The sequence below is a fragment of the Bufo gargarizans genome, chromosome 10 (genome assembly GCF_014858855.1).
Source record: "Bufo gargarizans isolate SCDJY-AF-19 chromosome 10, ASM1485885v1, whole genome shotgun sequence".
Classification (NCBI taxonomy): Eukaryota; Metazoa; Chordata; class Amphibia; order Anura; family Bufonidae; genus Bufo; species Bufo gargarizans.
The window spans coordinates 128,079,521-128,099,403 of record NC_058089.1 but is presented as its reverse complement, the minus strand read 5'-3'; the positions used below and the strand labels follow the sequence as shown (position 1 = coordinate 128,099,403).

The 19,883-nt window shown below is 52.6% G+C and overlaps 1 protein-coding gene across 3 annotated transcripts in view; it reads left to right on the top strand.

Annotated features, from left to right (window-relative positions):
• NDRG4 (NDRG family member 4) overlaps positions 1 to 8,564 on the top strand; it is a 42,164-nt gene extending 33,600 nt beyond the window's left edge. For 2 of the 3 annotated variants that reach the window (XM_044270212.1, XM_044270211.1), the window contains exons 11-17: positions 502 to 558; positions 644 to 695; positions 1,664 to 1,711; positions 4,985 to 5,020; positions 5,575 to 5,626; positions 6,212 to 6,250; positions 7,054 to 8,564. In XM_044270212.1, coding sequence (XP_044126147.1) covers positions 502 to 558; positions 644 to 695; positions 1,664 to 1,711; positions 4,985 to 5,020; positions 5,575 to 5,626; positions 6,212 to 6,250; positions 7,054 to 7,208 — 439 coding nt within the window. In that variant the 3' untranslated portion in view covers positions 7,209 to 8,564. The remainder of the gene's footprint in view (positions 1 to 501; positions 559 to 643; positions 696 to 1,663; positions 1,712 to 4,984; positions 5,021 to 5,574; positions 5,627 to 6,211; positions 6,251 to 7,053) is intronic. The other variant, XM_044270213.1, reaches the window with a different exon arrangement.
• Positions 8,565 to 19,883: the final 11,319 nt, after the last annotated feature.

Genomic DNA, 19,883 nt, shown 5'->3' with positions numbered 1-19,883 from the left:
AATAAATAAACATCGCCACGTCCGAAAAGTCCAAACTATTAAAAAATAAAAAAAGAATCTATGCGGTGAACGCCGGAACAGAAAAAAAAAAGTGCGTGATTCGCCATTTTTTTAAATGCGGAATGCACGTGGCTTTTTTGGTTTATTATTTTTTTGGCGTGGTATCGAATGGTATCGAGTATCGCAATACTTTTTTATGGTATCGAAATCAAATCAAAAATTTAGTATCGCAACAACTCTAGTAAGATTTTAATTTCTCCTTTTCAGTAAATTTAGTAAAAATGTCTAACCTTCTGTTCTCACGTTCTCATTATGGGGGATTGAGGGCAGAATGATGGGGGGACTGACCGCATAAGGAGCGAGAGAACAATGTGAGGACAGTGAGAGGCGGTGAGGACTTTCCAAGTGCACTGCAGGACATTCTGCTGGGGTAAGGGGGTCTATCGCCCATCACCCGTGTTGCCGTACATCTTGTATCTCACTGTTGATTCTCTTCCTCAGCCGAAGAGATCTAGAAATGAATCGTCCCGGGACAGTCCCAAACGCGAAGACTCTGAGGTAAGTGACTGTAAGTAATGCATGGTGCACAGACACCCCACAACTGCCATGGGTCTTCTGATGTGCTCTCCTTGTCTCCTGGCAGGGCTCCAGTGATGCTGGTGGTTGGAGACAATTCCCCGGCTGAAGACGGCGTGGTCAGTCCCAGGGTTCTCCTGTAGCTTTACCTTCTGTTGGGGGTCATGTAGTAAAATGGAAGCTGTGTAATATGGATTACCAGAGCAAATGCTGGCCACTAGTCTAGATCAGCAGTGATCTGGTAGATTTCCTCTTTGGTATTATCAAAAGTATTATATGGTGGATTAGGCTTGGTTCACATCTCTGTTGTGTCCTCTGGTAGTCTGTTCCAGCAGAGGAGTACACACATCCGGCATAGTCGGGCACCGTCGGATCCCCACTGTCTACAATGGGATCAGGTGGGTTTCCAGCATAAATGCATGCAGCTGTATTTCCCTGGCAGAAAGCCTGTATTTATGCCCGAAACTCACTGGATCCCATTATAATGAATAGGGATCAGGAGGTGCCAGGTACCGTGTACTCCAGTAGTCGGTTTCTCTGCTAGGACAGACTAATGGAGTACACAATGGAGATGTGAACATAGCCTCACCATGATCCTCAGTGATATGTGTCTGCCTGAAGGCCAGATCCCGTTGCAGTTGATCTCTGGTAATCTTTGTACTGACTAGGTCTACATCAGTCAGTATTGTGATGTTTGGACTCTCTCGGGCCTCTTTCAGACAGCAGTAATGTAGGAGTATTTTAGCATCTGTATAAGGCCTCGTTCACACTTCAGTGTTTGGCAATGGTCAGTGATTTCCATCAGTGATTTGTGAGCCAAAACCAGAAGTGGAGCCTCCACAGACATGAGGTAGAAGGGAAAGATCTGCTCCTGTTCTGTGTTTAGAGTTGCACCTAGTTTTGGCTCACAAATCACTGATGGAAATCACTGACCAAACACTGAAGTGTGAACAAGGCCTAAGGGTTGCAATTCCCGGCCTGACAATGGACACTTAGACACACTCACACTACTGCCGTCTGAATTGGCCCTTGTGATGTACACAGTTTACACCTTGCTGTTCCTGACCGGACTCTGTTTCACCGACAGGTTGAATGTAACTCTAAGCTTGATCCAACAACCACAACATTCCTGAAGGTACTGTGACCATGATCGTTCCTTCTATGTAGCCTCCTCCTCTCCTTGTGTCTGGCCTCCTTCTATGTAGCCTCCTCCTCTCCTTGTGTCTGGCCTCCTTCTATGTAGCCTTCTGTTCTCCTTGTGTCTGGTCTCCTTCTATGTAGCCTTCTGGTCTCCTTCTACGTAGCCTCCTCCTCTCCCTGTGTCTGGTCTCCTTCTATGTAGCCTTCTGGTCTCCTTCTACGTAGCCTCCTCCTCTCCTTGTGTCTGATCTCCTTCTATGTAGCCTTCTCCTCTCCTTGTGTCTGATCTCCTTCTATGTAGCCTCCTCCTCTCCTTGTGTCTGATTTCCTTCTATGTAGCCTCCTCCTCTCCTTGTGTCTGATTTCCTTCTATGTAGCCTCCTCCTCTCCTTGTGTCTGGTCTCCTTCTATGTAGCCTTCTGGTCTCCTTCTACGTAGCCTCCTCCTCTCCCTGTGTCTGGTCTCCTTCTATGTTGCCTTCTGGTCTCCTTCTACGTAGCCTCCTCCTCTGCCTGTGTCTGGTCTCCTTCTATGTAGCCTTCTCCTCTCCTTGTGTCTGATCTCCTTCTATGTAGCCTCCTCCTCTCCTTGTGCCTGGTCTCCTTCTATGTAGCCTCCTCCTCTCCTTGTGTCTGGTCTCCTTCTATGTAGCCTCCTCCTCTCCTTGTGCCTGGTCTCCTTCTATGTAGCCTCCTCCTCTCCTTGTGTCTGGTCTCCTTCTATGTAGCCTTCTCCTCTCCTTGTGTCTGGTCTCCTTCTATGTAGCCTTCTCCTCTCCTTGTGTCTGATCTCCTTCTACGTAGCCTCCTCCTCTCCTTGTGTCTGGTCTCCTTCTATGTAGCCTCCTCCTCTCCTTGTGTCTGATCTCCTTCTATGTAGCCTCCTCCTCTCCTTGTGTCTGATCTCCTTCTACGTAGCCTCCTCCTCTCCTTGTGTCTGGTCTCCTTCTATGTAGCCTCCTCCTCTCCTTGTGTCTGGTCTCCTTCTATGTAGCCTTCTCTCCTGCTCTTAGGTGATCTCTCTTGTACATAGCCTTCTCTGCTTCCTTAGTCTCCTGTCCTTGTACATGGTCTCCTTTCCTCTTGTACATGGTCTCCTTTCCTCTTGTACATGGCCTCCTCTCCTCTAGTTTGGCCTTCTCTCCTTATCTAGTTAGGTCTCCTCTCCTTGCCAAATAGAAAACAGGACCGTGTAACTCCACAAAACTATATTTGAACCACACTGGAAATAGATAGAAACGTCTCATTTGGAGGTTGAGGTAATGTCAATTCATATACTCCCAGTGTGAACAAGACTCTCCACTGTTGATCTCATCTGCTTCTCCTTCCTTCTGGTACAGCCTCTCCACGATCCGTATATTAAGAAACATGGTGAAGCGCTGTGGTGGTAATAGGCTTCTCACAGAATATCATAAAACCACCATGAGGCAAACAGCCCGACTCAAGTTTCACAATGCAGCTTCTTCCAGAGCACAATCCATACCTTTCCAGTACTTTATAAAATATATAACATCACTCATTAAGACACAATATATTCATATAGCAAAACAATATAAACAAAATACATAAGAATGTTAGAAAACATAACAAATATAAAAATACAAATAAAACGTATAAACTCACCCACTTACACTCAATTTAAATCCTCCCCCATATTCAACCATGGTCCAGAGAATCTGTGATGACATCATAAGTCGCCATCAAATCAGCTGTTCCAGCAAAAAAATAATTTACAATTTTTATTTTTTCATTTAAATCCTCATCCAATCACTTCAGGGATTCTCTCTCGCTTCACTGCACAGATATGGAGAGATGTTCCCACCGATTCATTCCACTACAGCACTTGCCGTCCATCCAGTACCTAAACTCCCCAAAAAAAAAAAAAAATCGTAACACTTAACCCTTAGGATATCAGAGTGTTTTTTTTGGGGGTTTTCATTTTTTCTTCCCTGTCTTTTTGGAGCCATAACTTTTTTATTTTTCTGTTCACATAGCCATATGAGGGCTTGTTTTTAGCAGGACACGTTGTACTTTCTAATGCCACCATTAAACATGGCATAAAATCTAGTGTGAAGCGGAAAAAATATTCCAAATCGGGTGGACTTAGATGCAAGCCCTCTACAGTTTTACGGGTTTTGTCCCTACAGCTTTCCCTTTACGGCAAAAGTGACCTGTGCCCTTCGCTCTCTGGGTCAGTACGATTACACCAATACTACATATGTATAGGTTTAATATGTTCAAATACTTTAAAAATAAATTAAAAAGATTTTTTTTACATCACCATATTCTTACCCCCACAGTTTTTTTTTTTTCATAGTTATGTCTACGGAGCTGTGGGGGGCTCATATTTTGCGGGACAATCTGTAGTTTTTATTGATAGCATTTTGGAGTGTGTATGACTTTTTGACTCGTCAGAGAGACCGAGCCTATTAGAATTTATTACCGGCATCACCAATCGCCACACGGAATACCTCGAGCAAACAAAATAAAAAAATCCACTCGCCTCTCCTGCTCCGGACGCCGCCGCGCCTCACCTCCAGCGCTCGCTCTTCTTCCTGCCATCGGCTGTGCTGTCACCTGACGCGCACAGTGTGAGGTCACAGAGCTCCCTCACGCTGTGCGCACCCACAGCGCAGGGGACCAGGAAGCGGTGAGTACAGGACCCAGGGAGCGCTGCATTCACCGCTTCCCGGTCCTCCGGTACTAATGAGCGCTTCCATAATAAAAACGCTCATTAGTATTCACCCCATAAGATGCTTGGGGGAAAAAAGTGCGTCTTATGGGGCGAAACATATTTATAGATCACATGAATAATGGGATTTTTTATATTCAAATACTCAAACTCTTTATTTAACATGCCTAATTCTTTTCACTTTTTAATATTCCCAACTAATTTTTAAACTTCCCGAAATACCATGTTGTCCCATCACTCAATAATTCCTTCACTTTTCCTTGTATATGGCCTCTACTTCTGTAGTTTGATTTTCTCTCCTTGTACAAGGACTCGTCTCCTTCTCTTGTGTGGTCTCCCCTTGTACATGGCCCTCTCATTTAGTCTCCTCTCCTTGTATGTGACCCGGAGTTATAAGCCCCTTAGTTTGGCTCTCGTCTGCCCTTCAGACCATCCTCCTCCTCCTCCTGCACTTATTGCTAGCAGGGCAGTATAGCAGCTGTCTGAGCAGTGTCCCAGAAATACCATGTTCCTTCCTTCAGCCTCAGTCCTGTCCTTTTCTATTAATTCTGCTTCTCTTACGTCTTGTACCCCTCAGATGGCAGACTCTGGAGGACTTCCACAGGTCACTCAGGTATGTATCATTTCATCCAGCCCTGGTGCCTCCATCATTTCTCTCTGCTTGTGTGCCATGTCATTCTGTACCAGTTACTGACCTAGGAGCCCTTGCTATTGAACAGTGAGAGACTTGGATACACCGCCATTAATAACAAGGATCCTGATGTGGATCAGTAATTATATTATGGGTCATAGGACCGGTCATACTGCCGGAGCACGCGGGGACACAGGCTTTGGTGCTATAACATCACACAGTCATGTAGAACATTCTGTAGATTTCCCGTATAACACTGGTCAGTTGGCCCACAGACACTGGCTTTTGGTACTTCCATGTTGGCCTCGTCCCTGGGTGCTACAGACGTTCTGAGTAATAGAAAACATGGAGACTGCAGGATAATGTGACCCAGATCCATGACTCTTCACACAACCCCCCGGGAGAATCATGGACCACACTGCCCCTGAGATGTTTTATACCACACCGAGCCTTCCTCATCTGTGGATGTCACACTCATGATGTCATGTCTGTCAAATGATGAGATCAGTGATATCACGCCTCATTTCTGTTCACAGCCCGGGAAGCTGACAGAAGCTTTCAAATATTTCCTTCAAGGGATGGGATACAGTAAGTGAAGCTCCGCCAGATTGCGGCCCATAGCATGTAAATCTGGGGGGTGGTGGCTCCTGGCATGTCTCTCTGGAGGGTAGTATGTGGAGGGTGGTGACCACTGGCGTGGGTAGGGTCTTTGGAGAGCAGTGGACTAGCATATCCGTCCCTGGACATCGATTTGTGGGGCCTTTGAAGAGCGTTGACTGGCATGTCTGTCTCTGGAGGGTGGTGGCCCTTGGTGTGTCATTCTGTGTAGGGTGGCATGTGGGGGTCTTTGAAGAGCGGTGACTGGCATGTCTGTCTCTGGAGGGTGGCGGCACCTGGTGTATCCCTTGGCATGCGTGTGTCTGGACGATTTGATCTGTCTTTTGAGGACCATCCTCTGTACTTTCATCGTGCACTTCATGTGTCTGATTTCTCCTCTGTGTCCTCCGCCTCTGCTGTGCCTTCACTCTGTGAGATCTCTGACCCTCTGTATTCTCTTTGTGGTGATGACATATTGGTACCTGTTGTCTCAATGTCACATTTCTATGTCTTCTCCTCTTCTCATCACCTTCCACTGGGCCCTACCCCCCTCTTCCTCGTCTTTTTTTCCCCCAGTTGCCTCCCTGAAGGATCGGAGACAGAGTGCCAGTGCAGGTATCCCGCCACTTCTATGCTGAATGCATTGACTTCTTTATAGATTGCATGCTCCCCAGCCCGCTGTGTACCACCTCTGAATGTCTGCCTGGGCATCTCTTCCCTCCCAGTGACTGGATTTTCCCAGCATCAGATGATTTCTGCCCCATGTGCTTACATCTCACACTCTCCATCATGTATGTGCTGAAGCTCCCACACATGCCGCTGTATACCACACATATGTTATACCTCTGGATGTTTATGTGGTGGCCGACTGAAACCGCACCCGAGCTTATTATACCTGCCTGTCAGGTCCCAGAGTCAAACTCTGGCATCTGAGGGGTATAGGGGGCACCCCTGTACACAACACTGAAAGTGTGTCATGGCGGTGTCACCCCGGTTTGCAGGTACACCACATCTAATTATAAGAACGTACAGACGTGTTAGTCAGTGGTCCAGCCTTCTGCCATGAAGTCTTCATGCTGCCTGGAGCTTTCAGAGGTCATTGACAGCCCCATGCAGCAGAGAACATGGCACCGAGTTGTGAAGCAAGCCTGGCATGCAGAGTCCTACAATCCCAGTGGCAGCCAGCTGCTTGGAGGTGGTCCAGCCTCTTGCACCTCCAGTCCCAGTGCAGCCATTGCTTTCCTATAGCCCTGCAGGCTAAAGGTGTGCGCCTGTTCCCTTGCACCACATCTACCCTGTAAGCAGTACGAGTAGTTTGCCTTCCTGCTGCCAGACCCCGTTTTCCCATAGATCTGCACTTGTCAGTGTCCAGTCCCTGGCTTTGAATGTGACTTGTTTTCTCCTCTTTGTTTCCCCAGTGCCCTCAGCCAGTATGACTCGACTCGCACGATCTCGCACAGCATCCCTCACCAGTGCCAGTTCTGTGGATGGAAGTCGCCCCAGGCCTTGTACTCAGTCAGAAAGTAGTGAGGGCATTGGTCAGATCAACCACACCATGGAAGTGTCCTGTTGAAGACCCCTTCCCGAAGCAACACCTTACGCCCTACTTCCCCTATTCTCGCCCGCTCATTACCCATCTCTTCTTTACTGGTTTCTCTTCCTGCACCCCACCCCTTTAAACAGCGTCTGGCAGTTTTTGGGGATCCAAATCATCATCTGGTGTGTGCTCTTCCCGCTCCCTGTGACTGGATGTGAGACAGGGATAACAGAAGATTGTGATCAGATCCATGGGGACTAAAGCATGAGGAGGGGTACCTGGTCCTGTGGTAGCAGCACTGGGAAGCCTTTGTTGTAAGCAGACTAAATGTGACTGCCAGTGTAAAGCGAGGTGTGGAAGGCTACGATTCCTTCTCCACCCCAGCCGAGGCCAGTACTGAGATATAAGATCAGCTTTACAAGGGGAGGAAAGAACACTGTGAAGGCAAAATTGTATCGGGTTCATGGAGCTCATAGAGGTGACATGAACGACCATAGAGGAGCCTATAGAGGTGACCGGAATGACCATAGAGGAGCCTATAGAGGTGACCGGAATGACCATAGAGGAGCTTATAGAGGTGACATGAACGACCATAGAGGAGCCTATAGAGGTGACATTAACGACCATAGAGGAGCCTATAGAGGTGACCGGAATGACCATAGAGGAGCCTATAGAGGTGACCTGAATGACCATAGAGGAGCCTATAGAGGTGACCTGAACAACTGTAGAGGACCCTATAGAGGTGACCTGAACGACTGTGGAAGAGCCTATAGAGGTGACCTAAACGACTGTAGAAGAGCCTATAGAGGTGACCTGAACGACTGTAGAAGAGCCTATAGAGGTGACCTGAACGACTGTAGAAGAGCCTATAGAGGTGACCTAACCCACCGTAGAGGATCCTTTAAGCTGACCTGCATGACCGTAGAGGAGCCTATAGAGGTGACCTGAACTACAGTAGGGGATCCTATATAAAGTTGATCTGTAAATCTCTAGGGGATCCTATAGAGGTGATCTATACATGCACCACTGGATCAGCACAGGGTTGTGGATGCCATTCTCCAGGTTCTGACTTATCTACTGACGGTGGAGTGCAGCTCAGCTAGATGTGTCCCGTGAAAGTGTGAGGGCCTGTCCCTGTGTCCATCAGACCAGTCTCCTGTTTTATGGTTCTGTCCTGTCTCCTGCGTTCCGCCATCTTGATGTTTCCCTTCCCCCATCTGCGTCTTCTCTCCATCTTGGATACCTGTCTGTGCGCAGTGACTGTGCTCATATATGTTCTATTTACCGATCTGTCTTGTGGCGGTGGATGCTTGTAGCTGCATTTAATCACTACAAATACTTCATGATAGTAATGGATGAATTTAGCAAACCTCAATAAAACGGTAAATCTGCGCAGTGTCTGGAGTCGCTCTGTCTGGGGACGTCCATCATGGGGTTGCTTTGCCCAGCACATGGCGTGGTCCACAGTGGTGCTTGATGCAGAGTCCATCTGAAAAAGTCTGCAGCTAATCCGTCCTGTGCAGATGGGGCTGCTCCATTCAGGTCACATCACAGCCCCCGCAACCTGATGATCTGCATGAAGGGTGTCAGATGCTTCAATCACACTTATATCTGACAACAGGCATGGCGGGACTCCGATGCATGCTGGGCGCTCAGGTTAACACCCAGTAAGCATGCCGCGTGGTCCTGTTCTAATTGGGAGCTATGCTCGGCTTCACTGGGTGCTGAACTGTTGCCTCAGGCAAACTAGATTGGACGGAAGAGGATGCCTGGACAATAGGCAGTGATGATAACCATAGATACTTCTATAATACTTGTATTCTCCACTACATAACCATTCTGGAGCACCTGGGTTGTGCTATTCCTCTGTTATTCCTCCTGGAAACAGGCATAAATTGACATCTAGGCATTACCATGGTCAACAGGGTGTCCTATGCAGTCTGACACTATCCAATGAGTGCTGACTGTGAGGGACACCAACTATGGATGATGAAGAATTAAAGAACACCTAGCTGTCAGTGTTTTTCCAGGAGGAATAACAAAGGAACCACAAAATACAGAGCTCTAAGAGGAGATGGTTAGTATACAGTCTCTGCAGACGTGTGTCTCTATGGTAGCCTGCAGCATGTGTTCCTGAGCTCTGAACCTGCAGCTACACAAGCCTCAGACGCACCTCCAAGAACCACGGAGCCGGTCACCCTGATATAATCTGCTTAGGTGAGGTGGTAATTCCAAGGTATGGTAATTTCAGGGTACACATGGTGTATCCGAAGTTCTGCTCTATAAACTGTGGCTGAGGGAATATTATAATATATAGACTCCAGTTCACACACGCTGACTGCAGTCCCGGGGCCCTGGAGACACCATCAAGTCATTTACACAAATTAGATAACGGGTTTATATTGTATTCCCAGGAGCCAATTGTCACACTGGAAATATTGTACAGGAATTATCACTGACCGGACAATGGCGGGGTGTCTGACAGGACTCATCACTGACCGGACAGGACAATAGCGGGGTGTCTGACAGGACTCATCACTGACCGGACAGGACAATAGCGGGGTGTCTGACAGGACTCATCACTGACCGGACAATGGCGGGGTGTCTGACAGGACTCATCACTGACCGGACAGGACAATGGCGGGGTGTCTGACAGGACTCATCACTGACTGGACAATGGCGGGGTGTCTGACAGGACTCATCACTGACTGGACAATGGCGGGGTGTCTGACAGGACTCATCACTGACTGGACAATGGCGGGTGTCTGACAGGACTCATCACTGACTGGACAATGGCGGGGTGTCTGACAGGACTTATTACTGACCGGACAGGACAATGGCGGGGTGTCTGACAGGACTCATCACTGACCGGACAATGGCGAGTGTCTGACTGGACTCATCACTGACCGGACAATGGCGGGTGTCTGACAGGACTCATCACTGACTGGACAATGGCGGGTGTCTGACAGGACTCATCACTGACCGGACAATGGCAGGGTGTCTGACCGGACAGGACAATGGCGGGGTGTCTGACAGGACTCATCACTGACCGGACAATGGCGGGGTGTCTGACAGGACTCATCACTGACCGGACAGGACAATAGCGGGGTGTCTGACAGGACTCATCACTGACCGGACAGGACAATAGCGGGGTGTCTGACAGGACTCATCACTGACCGGACAATGGCGGGGTGTCTGACAGGACTCATCACTGACCGGACAGGACAATGGCGGGGTGTCTGACAGGACTCATCACTGACTGGACAATGGCGGGGTGTCTGACAGGACTCATCACTGACTGGACAATGGCGGGGTGTCTGACAGGACTCATCACTGACTGGACAATGGCGGGTGTCTGACAGGACTCATCACTGACTGGACAATGGCGGGGTGTCTGACAGGACTTATTACTGACCGGACAGGACAATGGCGGGGTGTCTGACAGGACTCATCACTGACCGGACAATGGCGAGTGTCTGACTGGACTCATCACTGACCGGACAATGGCGGGTGTCTGACAGGACTCATCACTGACTGGACAATGGCGGGTGTCTGACAGGACTCATCACTGACCGGACAATGGCAGGGTGTCTGACCGGACAGGACAATGGCGGGGTGTCTGACAGGACTCATCACTGACCGGACAATGGCGGGGTGTCTGACAGGACTCATCACTGACCGGACAATGGCAGGGTGTCTGACAGGACTCATCACTGACCGGACAATGGCGGGGTGTCTGACTGGACTCATCACTGACTGGACAATGGAGGGGTGTCTGACAGGACTCATCACTGACAGGACAATGGCGGGTGTCTGACTGGACTCATCACTGACCGGACAATGGCGGGGTGTCTGACAGGACTCATCACTGACAGGACAATGGCGGGGTGTCTGACAGGACAGGACAATGGCGGGTGTCTGACAGGACTCATCACTGACAGGACAATGGCGGGGTGTCTGACAGGACAGGACAATGGCGGGTGTCTGACAGGACTCATCACTGACCGGACAATGGCGGGTGTCTGAGAGGACTCATCACTGACCGGACAATGGCGGGTGTCTGAGAGGACTCATCACTGACCGGACAATGGTGGGTGTCTGAGAGGACTCATCACTGACTGGACAATGGCGGGTGTCTGACAGGACTCATCACTGACCGGACAATGGCGGGGTGTCTGACAGGACTCATCACTGACCGGACAATGGCGGGTGTCTGACTGGACTCATCACTGACCGGACAATGGCGGGTGTCTGACAGGACTCATCACTGACCGGACAATGGCGGGTGTCTGACTGGACTCATCACTGACCGGACAATGGCGGGTGTCTGACAGGACTCATCACTGACCGGACAATGGCGGGTGTCTGACAGGACTCATCACTGACCGGACAATGGCGGGGTGTCTGACAGGACTCATCACTGACCGGACAGTGGCAGGGTGTCTGACCGGACAGGACAATGGCGGGGTGTCTGACAGGACTCATCACTGACCGGACAATGGCGGGTGTCTGACAGGACTCATCACTGACAGGACAATGGCGGGTGTCTGACAGGACTCATCACTGACCGGACAATGGCGGGGTGTCTGACAGGACTCATCACTGACCGGACAATGGCGGGGTGTCTGACAGGACTCATCACTGACTGGACAATGGCGGGGTGTCTGACAGGACTTATTACTGACCGGACAATGGCGGGTGTCTGACTGGACTCATCACTGACCGGACAATGGCGGGTGTCTGACAGGACTCATCACTGACCGGACAATGGCGGGGTGTCTGACAGGACTCATCACTGACCGGACAATGGCGGGGTGTCTGACAGGACTCATCACTGACTGGACAATGGCGGGGTGTCTGACAGGACTTATTACTGACCGGACAATGGCGGGTGTCTGACAGGACTCATCACTGACAGGACAATGGCGGGTGTCTGACAGGACTCATCACTGACCGGACAATGGCGGGGTGTCTGACAGGACTCATCACTGACCGGACAATGGCGGGGTGTCTGACAGGACTCATCACTGGACTGGACAATGGCGGGGTGTCTGACAGGACTTATTACTGACCGGACAATGGCGGGTGTCTGACAGGACTCATCACTGACAGGACAATGGCGGGGTGTCTGACAGGACTCATCACTGACTGGACAATGGCGGGGTGTCTGACAGGACTTATTACTGACCGGACAATGGCGGGTGTCTGACAGGACTCATCACTGACAGGACAATGGCGGGGTGTCTGACAGGACTCATCACTGACCGGACAATGGCGGGGTGTCTGACAGGACTCATCACTGACTGGACAATGGCGGGGTGTCTGACAGGACTCATCACTGACTGGACAATGGCGGGGTGTCTGACAGGACTTATTACTGACCGGACAATGGCGGGTGTCTGACAGGACTCATCACTGACAGGACAATGGCGGGTGTCTGACAGGACTCATCACTGACCGGACAATGGCGGGTGTCTGACTGGACTCATCACTGACCGGACAATGGCGGGTGTCTGACAGGACTCATCACTGACCGGACAATGGCGGGTGTCTGACTGGACTCATCACTGACCGGACAATGGCGGGTGTCTGACAGGACTCATCACTGACCGGACAATGGCGGGTGTCTGACAGGACTCATCACTGACTGGACAATGGCGGGGTGTCTGACAGGACTCATCACTGACCGGACAGTGGCAGGGTGTCTGACCGGACAGGACAATGGCGGGGTGTCTGACAGGACTCATCACTGACCGGACAATGGCGGGGTGTCTGACAGGACTCATCACTGACCGGACAATGGCAGGTGTCTGACAGGACTCATCACTGACCGGACAATGGCAGGGTGTCTGACAGGACTCATCACTGACCGGACAATGGCGGGGTGTCTGACTGGACTCATCACTGACTGGACAATGGAGGGGTGTCTGACAGGACTCATCACTGACAGGACAATGGCGGGGTGTCTGACAGGACAGGACAATGGCGGGTGTCTGAGAGGACTCATCACTGACCGGACAATGGCGGGTGTCTGAGAGGACTCATCACTGACCGGACAATGGCGGGTGTCTGAGAGGACTCATCACTGACCGGACAATGGTGGGTGTCTGAGAGGACTCATCACTGACTGGACAATGGCGGGTGTCTGACAGGACTCATCACTGACCGGACAATGGCGGGGTGTCTGACAGGACTCATCACTGACCGGACAATGGCGGGTGTCTGACTGGACTCATCACTGACCGGACAATGGCGGGTGTCTGACAGGACTCATCACTGACAGGACAATGGCGGGTGTCTGACAGGACTCATCACTGACCGGACAATGGCGGGTGTCTGACAGGACTCATCACTGACCGGACAATGGCGGGGTGTCTGACAGGACTCATCACTGACCGGACAATGGCGGGTGTCTGACAGGACTCATCACTGACAGGACAATGGCGGGTGTCTGACTGGACTCATCACTGACCGGACAATGGCGGTGTCTGACTGGACTCATCACTGACCGGACAATGGCGGGTGTCTGACAGGACTCATCACTGACCGGACAATGGCGGGTGTCTGACTGGACTCATCACTGACCGGACAATGGCGGGTGTCTGACAGGACTCATCACTGACCGGACAATGGCGGGTGTCTGACAGGACTCATCACTGACTGGACAATGGCGGGGTGTCTGACAGGACTCATCACTGACCGGACAGTGGCAGGGTGTCTGACCGGACAGGACAATGGCGGGGTGTCTGACAGGACTCATCACTGACCGGACAATGGCGGGGTGTCTGACAGGACTCATCACTGACTGGACAATGGCGGGGTGTCTGACAGGACTCATCACTGACTGGACAATGGCGGGTGTCTGACAGGACTCATCACTGACTGGACAATGGCGGGTGTCTGACAGGACTCATCACTGACCGGACAATGGCGGGGTGTCTGACAGGACTCATCACTGACCGGACAATGGCAGGTGTCTGACAGGACTCATCACTGACCGGACAATGGCGGGGTGTCTGACAGGACTCATCACTGACCGGACAATGGCGGGGTGTCTGACAGGACTCATCACTGACCGGACAATGGCGGGGTGTCTGACAGGACTCATCACTGACCGGACAATGGCGGGTGTCTGACTGGACTCATCACTGACCGGACAATGGCGGGTGTCTGACAGGACTCATCACTGACCGGACAATGGCGGGTGTCTGACTGGACTCATCACTGACCGGACAATGGCGGGTGTCTGACAGGACTCATCACTGACCGGACAATGGCGGGGTGTCTGACAGGACTCATCACTGACCGGACAATGGCGGGTGTCTGACAGGACTCATCACTGACAGGACAATGGCGGGTGTCTGACAGGACTCATCACTGACAGGACAATGGCGGGTGTCTAACAGGACTCATCACTGACCGGACAATGGCGGGTGTCTGACAGGACTCATCACTGACCGGACAATGGCGGGTGTCTGACAGGACTCATCACTGACCGGACAGTGGCAGGGTGTCTGACCGGACAGGACAATGGCGGGGTGTCTGACAGGACTCATCACTGACTGGACAATGGCGGGTGTCTGACAGGACTCATCACTGACTGGACAATGGCGGGGTGTCTGACAGGACTCATCACTGACTGGACAATGGCGGGGTGTCTGACAGGACTCATCACTGACCGGACAATGGCGGGGTGTCTGACAGGACTCATCACTGACCGGACAATGGCGGGGTGTCTGACAGGACTCATCACTGACTGGACAATGGCGGGTGTCTGACAGGACTCATCACTGACTGGACAATGGCGGGTGTCTGACAGGACTTATTACTGACCGGACAATGGCGGGGTGTCTGACAGGACTTATTACTGACAGGACAATGGCGGGTGTCTGACAGGACTCATCACTGACTGGACAATGGCGGGTGTCTGACAGGACTCATCACTGACTGGACAATGGCGGGGTGTCTGACAGGACTTATTACTGACCGGACAATGGCGGGTGTCTGACAGGACTCATCACTGACAGGACAATGGCGGGTGTCTGACAGGACTCATCACTGACCGGACAATGGCAGGGTGTCTGACCGGACAGGACAATGGCGGGGTGTCTGACAGGACTCATCACTGACTGGACAATGGCGGGTGTCTGACAGTACTCATCACTGACCGGACAATGGCGGGGTGTCTGACAGGACTCATCACTGACAGGACAATGGCGGGTGTCTGACAGGACTCATCACTGACAGGACAACGGCAGGGTGTCTGACCGGACAGGACAATGGCGGGTGTCTGACAGGACTCATCACTGACCGGACAATGGCAGGGTGTCTGACCGGACAGGACAATGGCGGGTGTCTGACAGGACTCATCACTGACAGGACAATGGCGGGTGTCTGACTGGACTCATCACTGACCGGACAATGGCGGGTGTCTGACAGGACTCATCACTGACCGGACAATGGCGGGGTGTCTGACTGGACTCATCACTGACCGGACAATGGCGGGTGTCTGACAGGACTCATCACTGACCGGACAATGGCGGGTGTCTGACAGGACTCATCACTGACCGGACAATGGCGGGGTGTCTGACAGGACTCATCACTGACAGGACAATGGCGGGTGTCTGACAGGACTCATCACTGACAGGACAACGGCAGGGTGTCTGACCGGACAGGACAATGGCGGGTGTCTGACAGGACTCATCACTGACCGGACAATGGCAGGGTGTCTGACCGGACAGGACAATGGCGGGTGTCTGACAGGACTCATCACTGACCGGACAATGGCGGGTGTCTGACTGGACTCATCACTGACCGGACAATGGCGGGGTGTCTGACAGGACTCATCACTGACCGGACAATGGCAGGTGTCTGACTGGACTCATCACTGACCGGACAATGGCGGGTGTCTGACAGGACTCATCACTGACCGGACAATGGCGGGTGTCTGACTGGACTCATCACTGACCGGACAATGGCGGGTGTCTGACAGGACTCATCACTGACCGGACAATGGCGGGTGTCTGACTGGACTCATCACTGACTGGACAATGGCGGGGTGTCTGACAGGACTCATCACTGACCGGACAGTGGCAGGGTGTCTGACCGGACAGGACAATGGCGGGGTGTCTGACAGGACTCATCACTGACCGGACAATGGCGGGGTGTCTGACAGGACTCATCACTGACCGGACAATGGCAGGTGTCTGACAGGACTCATCACTGACCGGACAATGGCAGGGTGTCTGACAGGACTCATCACTGACCGGACAATGGCGGGGTGTCTGACTGGACTCATCACTGACTGGACAATGGAGGGGTGTCTGACAGGACTCATCACTGACAGGACAATGGCGGGTGTCTGACTGGACTCATCACTGACCGGACAATGGCGGGGTGTCTGACAGGACTCATCACTGACAGGACAATGGCGGGGTGTCTGACAGGACAGGACAATGGCGGGTGTCTGACAGGACTCATCACTGACCGGACAATGGCGGGTGTCTGAGAGGACTCATCACTGACCGGACAATGGCGGGTGTCTGAGAGGACTCATCACTGACCGGACAATGGCGGGTGTCTGAGAGGACTCATCACTGACCGGACAATGGTGGGTGTCTGAGAGGACTCATCACTGACTGGACAATGGCGGGTGTCTGACAGGACTCATCACTGACCGGACAATGGCGGGGTGTCTGACAGGACTCATCACTGACCGGACAATGGCGGGTGTCTGACAGGACTCATCACTGACCGGACAATGGCGGGGTGTCTGACAGGACTCATCACTGACCGGACAATGGCGGGTGTCTGACAGGACTCATCACTGACCGGACAATGGCGGGTGTCTGACTGGACTCATCACTGACCGGACAATGGCGGGTGTCTGACTGGACTCATCACTGACCGGACAATGGCGGGTGTCTGACAGGACTCATCACTGACCGGACAATGGCGGGTGTCTGACTGGACTCATCACTGACCGGACAATGGCGGGTGTCTGACAGGACTCATCACTGACCGGACAATGGCGGGTGTCTGACAGGACTCATCACTGACTGGACAATGGCGGGGTGTCTGACAGGACTCATCACTGACCGGACAGTGGCAGGGTGTCTGACCGGACAGGACAATGGCGGGGTGTCTGACAGGACTCATCACTGACCGGACAATGGCGGGGTGTCTGACAGGACTCATCACTGACCGGACAATGGCAGGTGTCTGACAGGACTCATCACTGACCGTACAATGGCGGGGTGTCTGACAGGACTCATCACTGACTGGACAATGGCGGGGTGTCTGACAGGACTTATTACTGACAGGACAATGGCGGGTGTCTAACAGGACTCATCACTGACTGGACAATGGCGGGTGTCTGACAGGACTCATCACTGACTGGACAATGGCGGGTGTCTGACAGGACTCATCACTGACTGGACAATGGCGGGTGTCTGACAGGACTCATCACTGACTGGACAATGGCGGGGTGTCTGACAGGACTCATCACTGACCGGACAGTGGCAGGGTGTCTGACCGGACAGGACAATGGCGGGGTGTCTGACAGGACTCATCACTGACTGGACAATGGCGGGTGTCTGACAGGACTCATCACTGACTGGACAATGGCGGGGTGTCTGACAGGACTCATCACTGACTGGACAATGGCGGGGTGTCTGACAGGACTCATCACTGACCGGACAATGGCGGGGTGTCTGACAGGACTCATCACTGACCGGACAATGGCGGGGTGTCTGACAGGACTCATCACTGACCGGACAATGGCGGGGTGTCTGACAGGACTCATCACTGACTGGACAATGGCGGGTGTCTGACAGGACTCATCACTGACTGGACAATGGCGGGTGTCTGACAGGACTCATCACTGACTGGACAATGGCGGGGTGTCTGACAGGACTCATCACTGACCGGACAGTGGCAGGGTGTCTGACCGGACAGGACAATGGCGGGGTGTCTGACAGGACTCATCACTGACTGGACAATGGCGGGTGTCTGACAGGACTCATCACTGACTGGACAATGGCGGGTGTCTGACAGGACTTATTACTGACCGGACAATGGCGGGTGTCTGACAGGACTCATCACTGACCGGACAATGGCGGGGTGTCTGACAGGACTCATCACTGACAGGACAATGGCGGGTGTCTGACAGGACTCATCACTGACAGGACAACGGCAGGGTGTCTGACCGGACAGGACAATGGCGGGTGTCTGACAGGACTCATCACTGACAGGACAATGGCGGGTGTCTGACAGGACTCATCACTGACCGGACAATGGCGGGTGTCTGACAGGACTCATCACTGACCGGACAATGGCGGGGTGTCTGACAGGACTCATCACTGACAGGACAATGGCGGGTGTCTGACAGGACTCATCACTGACAGGACAACGGCAGGGTGTCTGACCGGACAGGACAATGGCGGGTGTCTGACAGGACTCATCACTGACCGGACAATGGCAGGGTGTCTGACCGGACAGGACAATGGCGGGTGTCTGACAGGACTCATCACTGACCGGACAATGGCGGGTGTCTGACAGGACTCATCACTGACCGGACAATGGCGGGTGTCTGACTGGACTCATCACTGACCGGACAATGGAGGGTGTCTGACAGGACTCATCACTGACTGGACAATGGCGGGGTGTCTGACTGGACTCATCACTGACCGGACAATGGCGGGTGTCTGACAGGACTCATCACTGACCGGACAATGGCGGGTGTCTGACAGGACTCATCACTGACTGGACAATGGCGGGGTGTCTGACAGGACTCATCACTGACCGGACAGTGGCAGGGTGTCTGACCGGACAGGACAATGGCGGGTGTCTGACAGGACTCATCACTGACCGGACAATGGCAGGGTGTCTGACCGGACAGGACAATGGCGGGTGTCTGACAGGACTCATCACTGACCGGACAATGGCGGGTGTCTGACAGGACTCATCACTGACCGGACAATGGCGGGTGTCTGACTGACTCATCACTGACCGGACAATGGCGGGTGTCTGACTGGACTCATCACTGACCGGACAATGGCGGGTGTCTGACAGGACTCATCACTGACTGGACAATGGCGGGGTGTCTGACTGGACTCATCACTGACCGGACAATGGCGGGTGTCTGACAGGACTCATCACTGACCGGACAATGGCGGGTGTCTGACAGGACTCATCACTGACTGGACAATGGCGGGGTGTCTGACAGGACTCATCACTGACCGGACAGTGGCAGGGTGTCTGACCGGACAGGACAATGGCGGGGTGTCTGACAGGACTCATCACTGACTGGACAATGGCGGGGGTGTCTGACAGGACTCATCACTGACCGGACAATGGCGGGGTGTCTGACAGGACTCATCACTGACCGGACAATGGCGGGGTGTCTGACAGGACTCATCACTGACTGGACAATGGCGGGTGTCTGACAGGACTCATCACTGACTGGACAATGGCGGGTGTCTGACAGGACTCATCACTGACTGGACAATGGCGGGTGTCTGACAGGACTCATCACTGACTGGACAATGGCGGGTGTCTGACAGGACTCATCACTGACTGGACAATGGCGGGGTGTCTGACAGGACTCATCACTGACCGGACAATGGCGGGGTGTCTGACAGGACTCATCACTGACCGGACAATGGCGGGGTGTCTGACAGGACTCATCACTGACCGGACAATGGCGGGGTG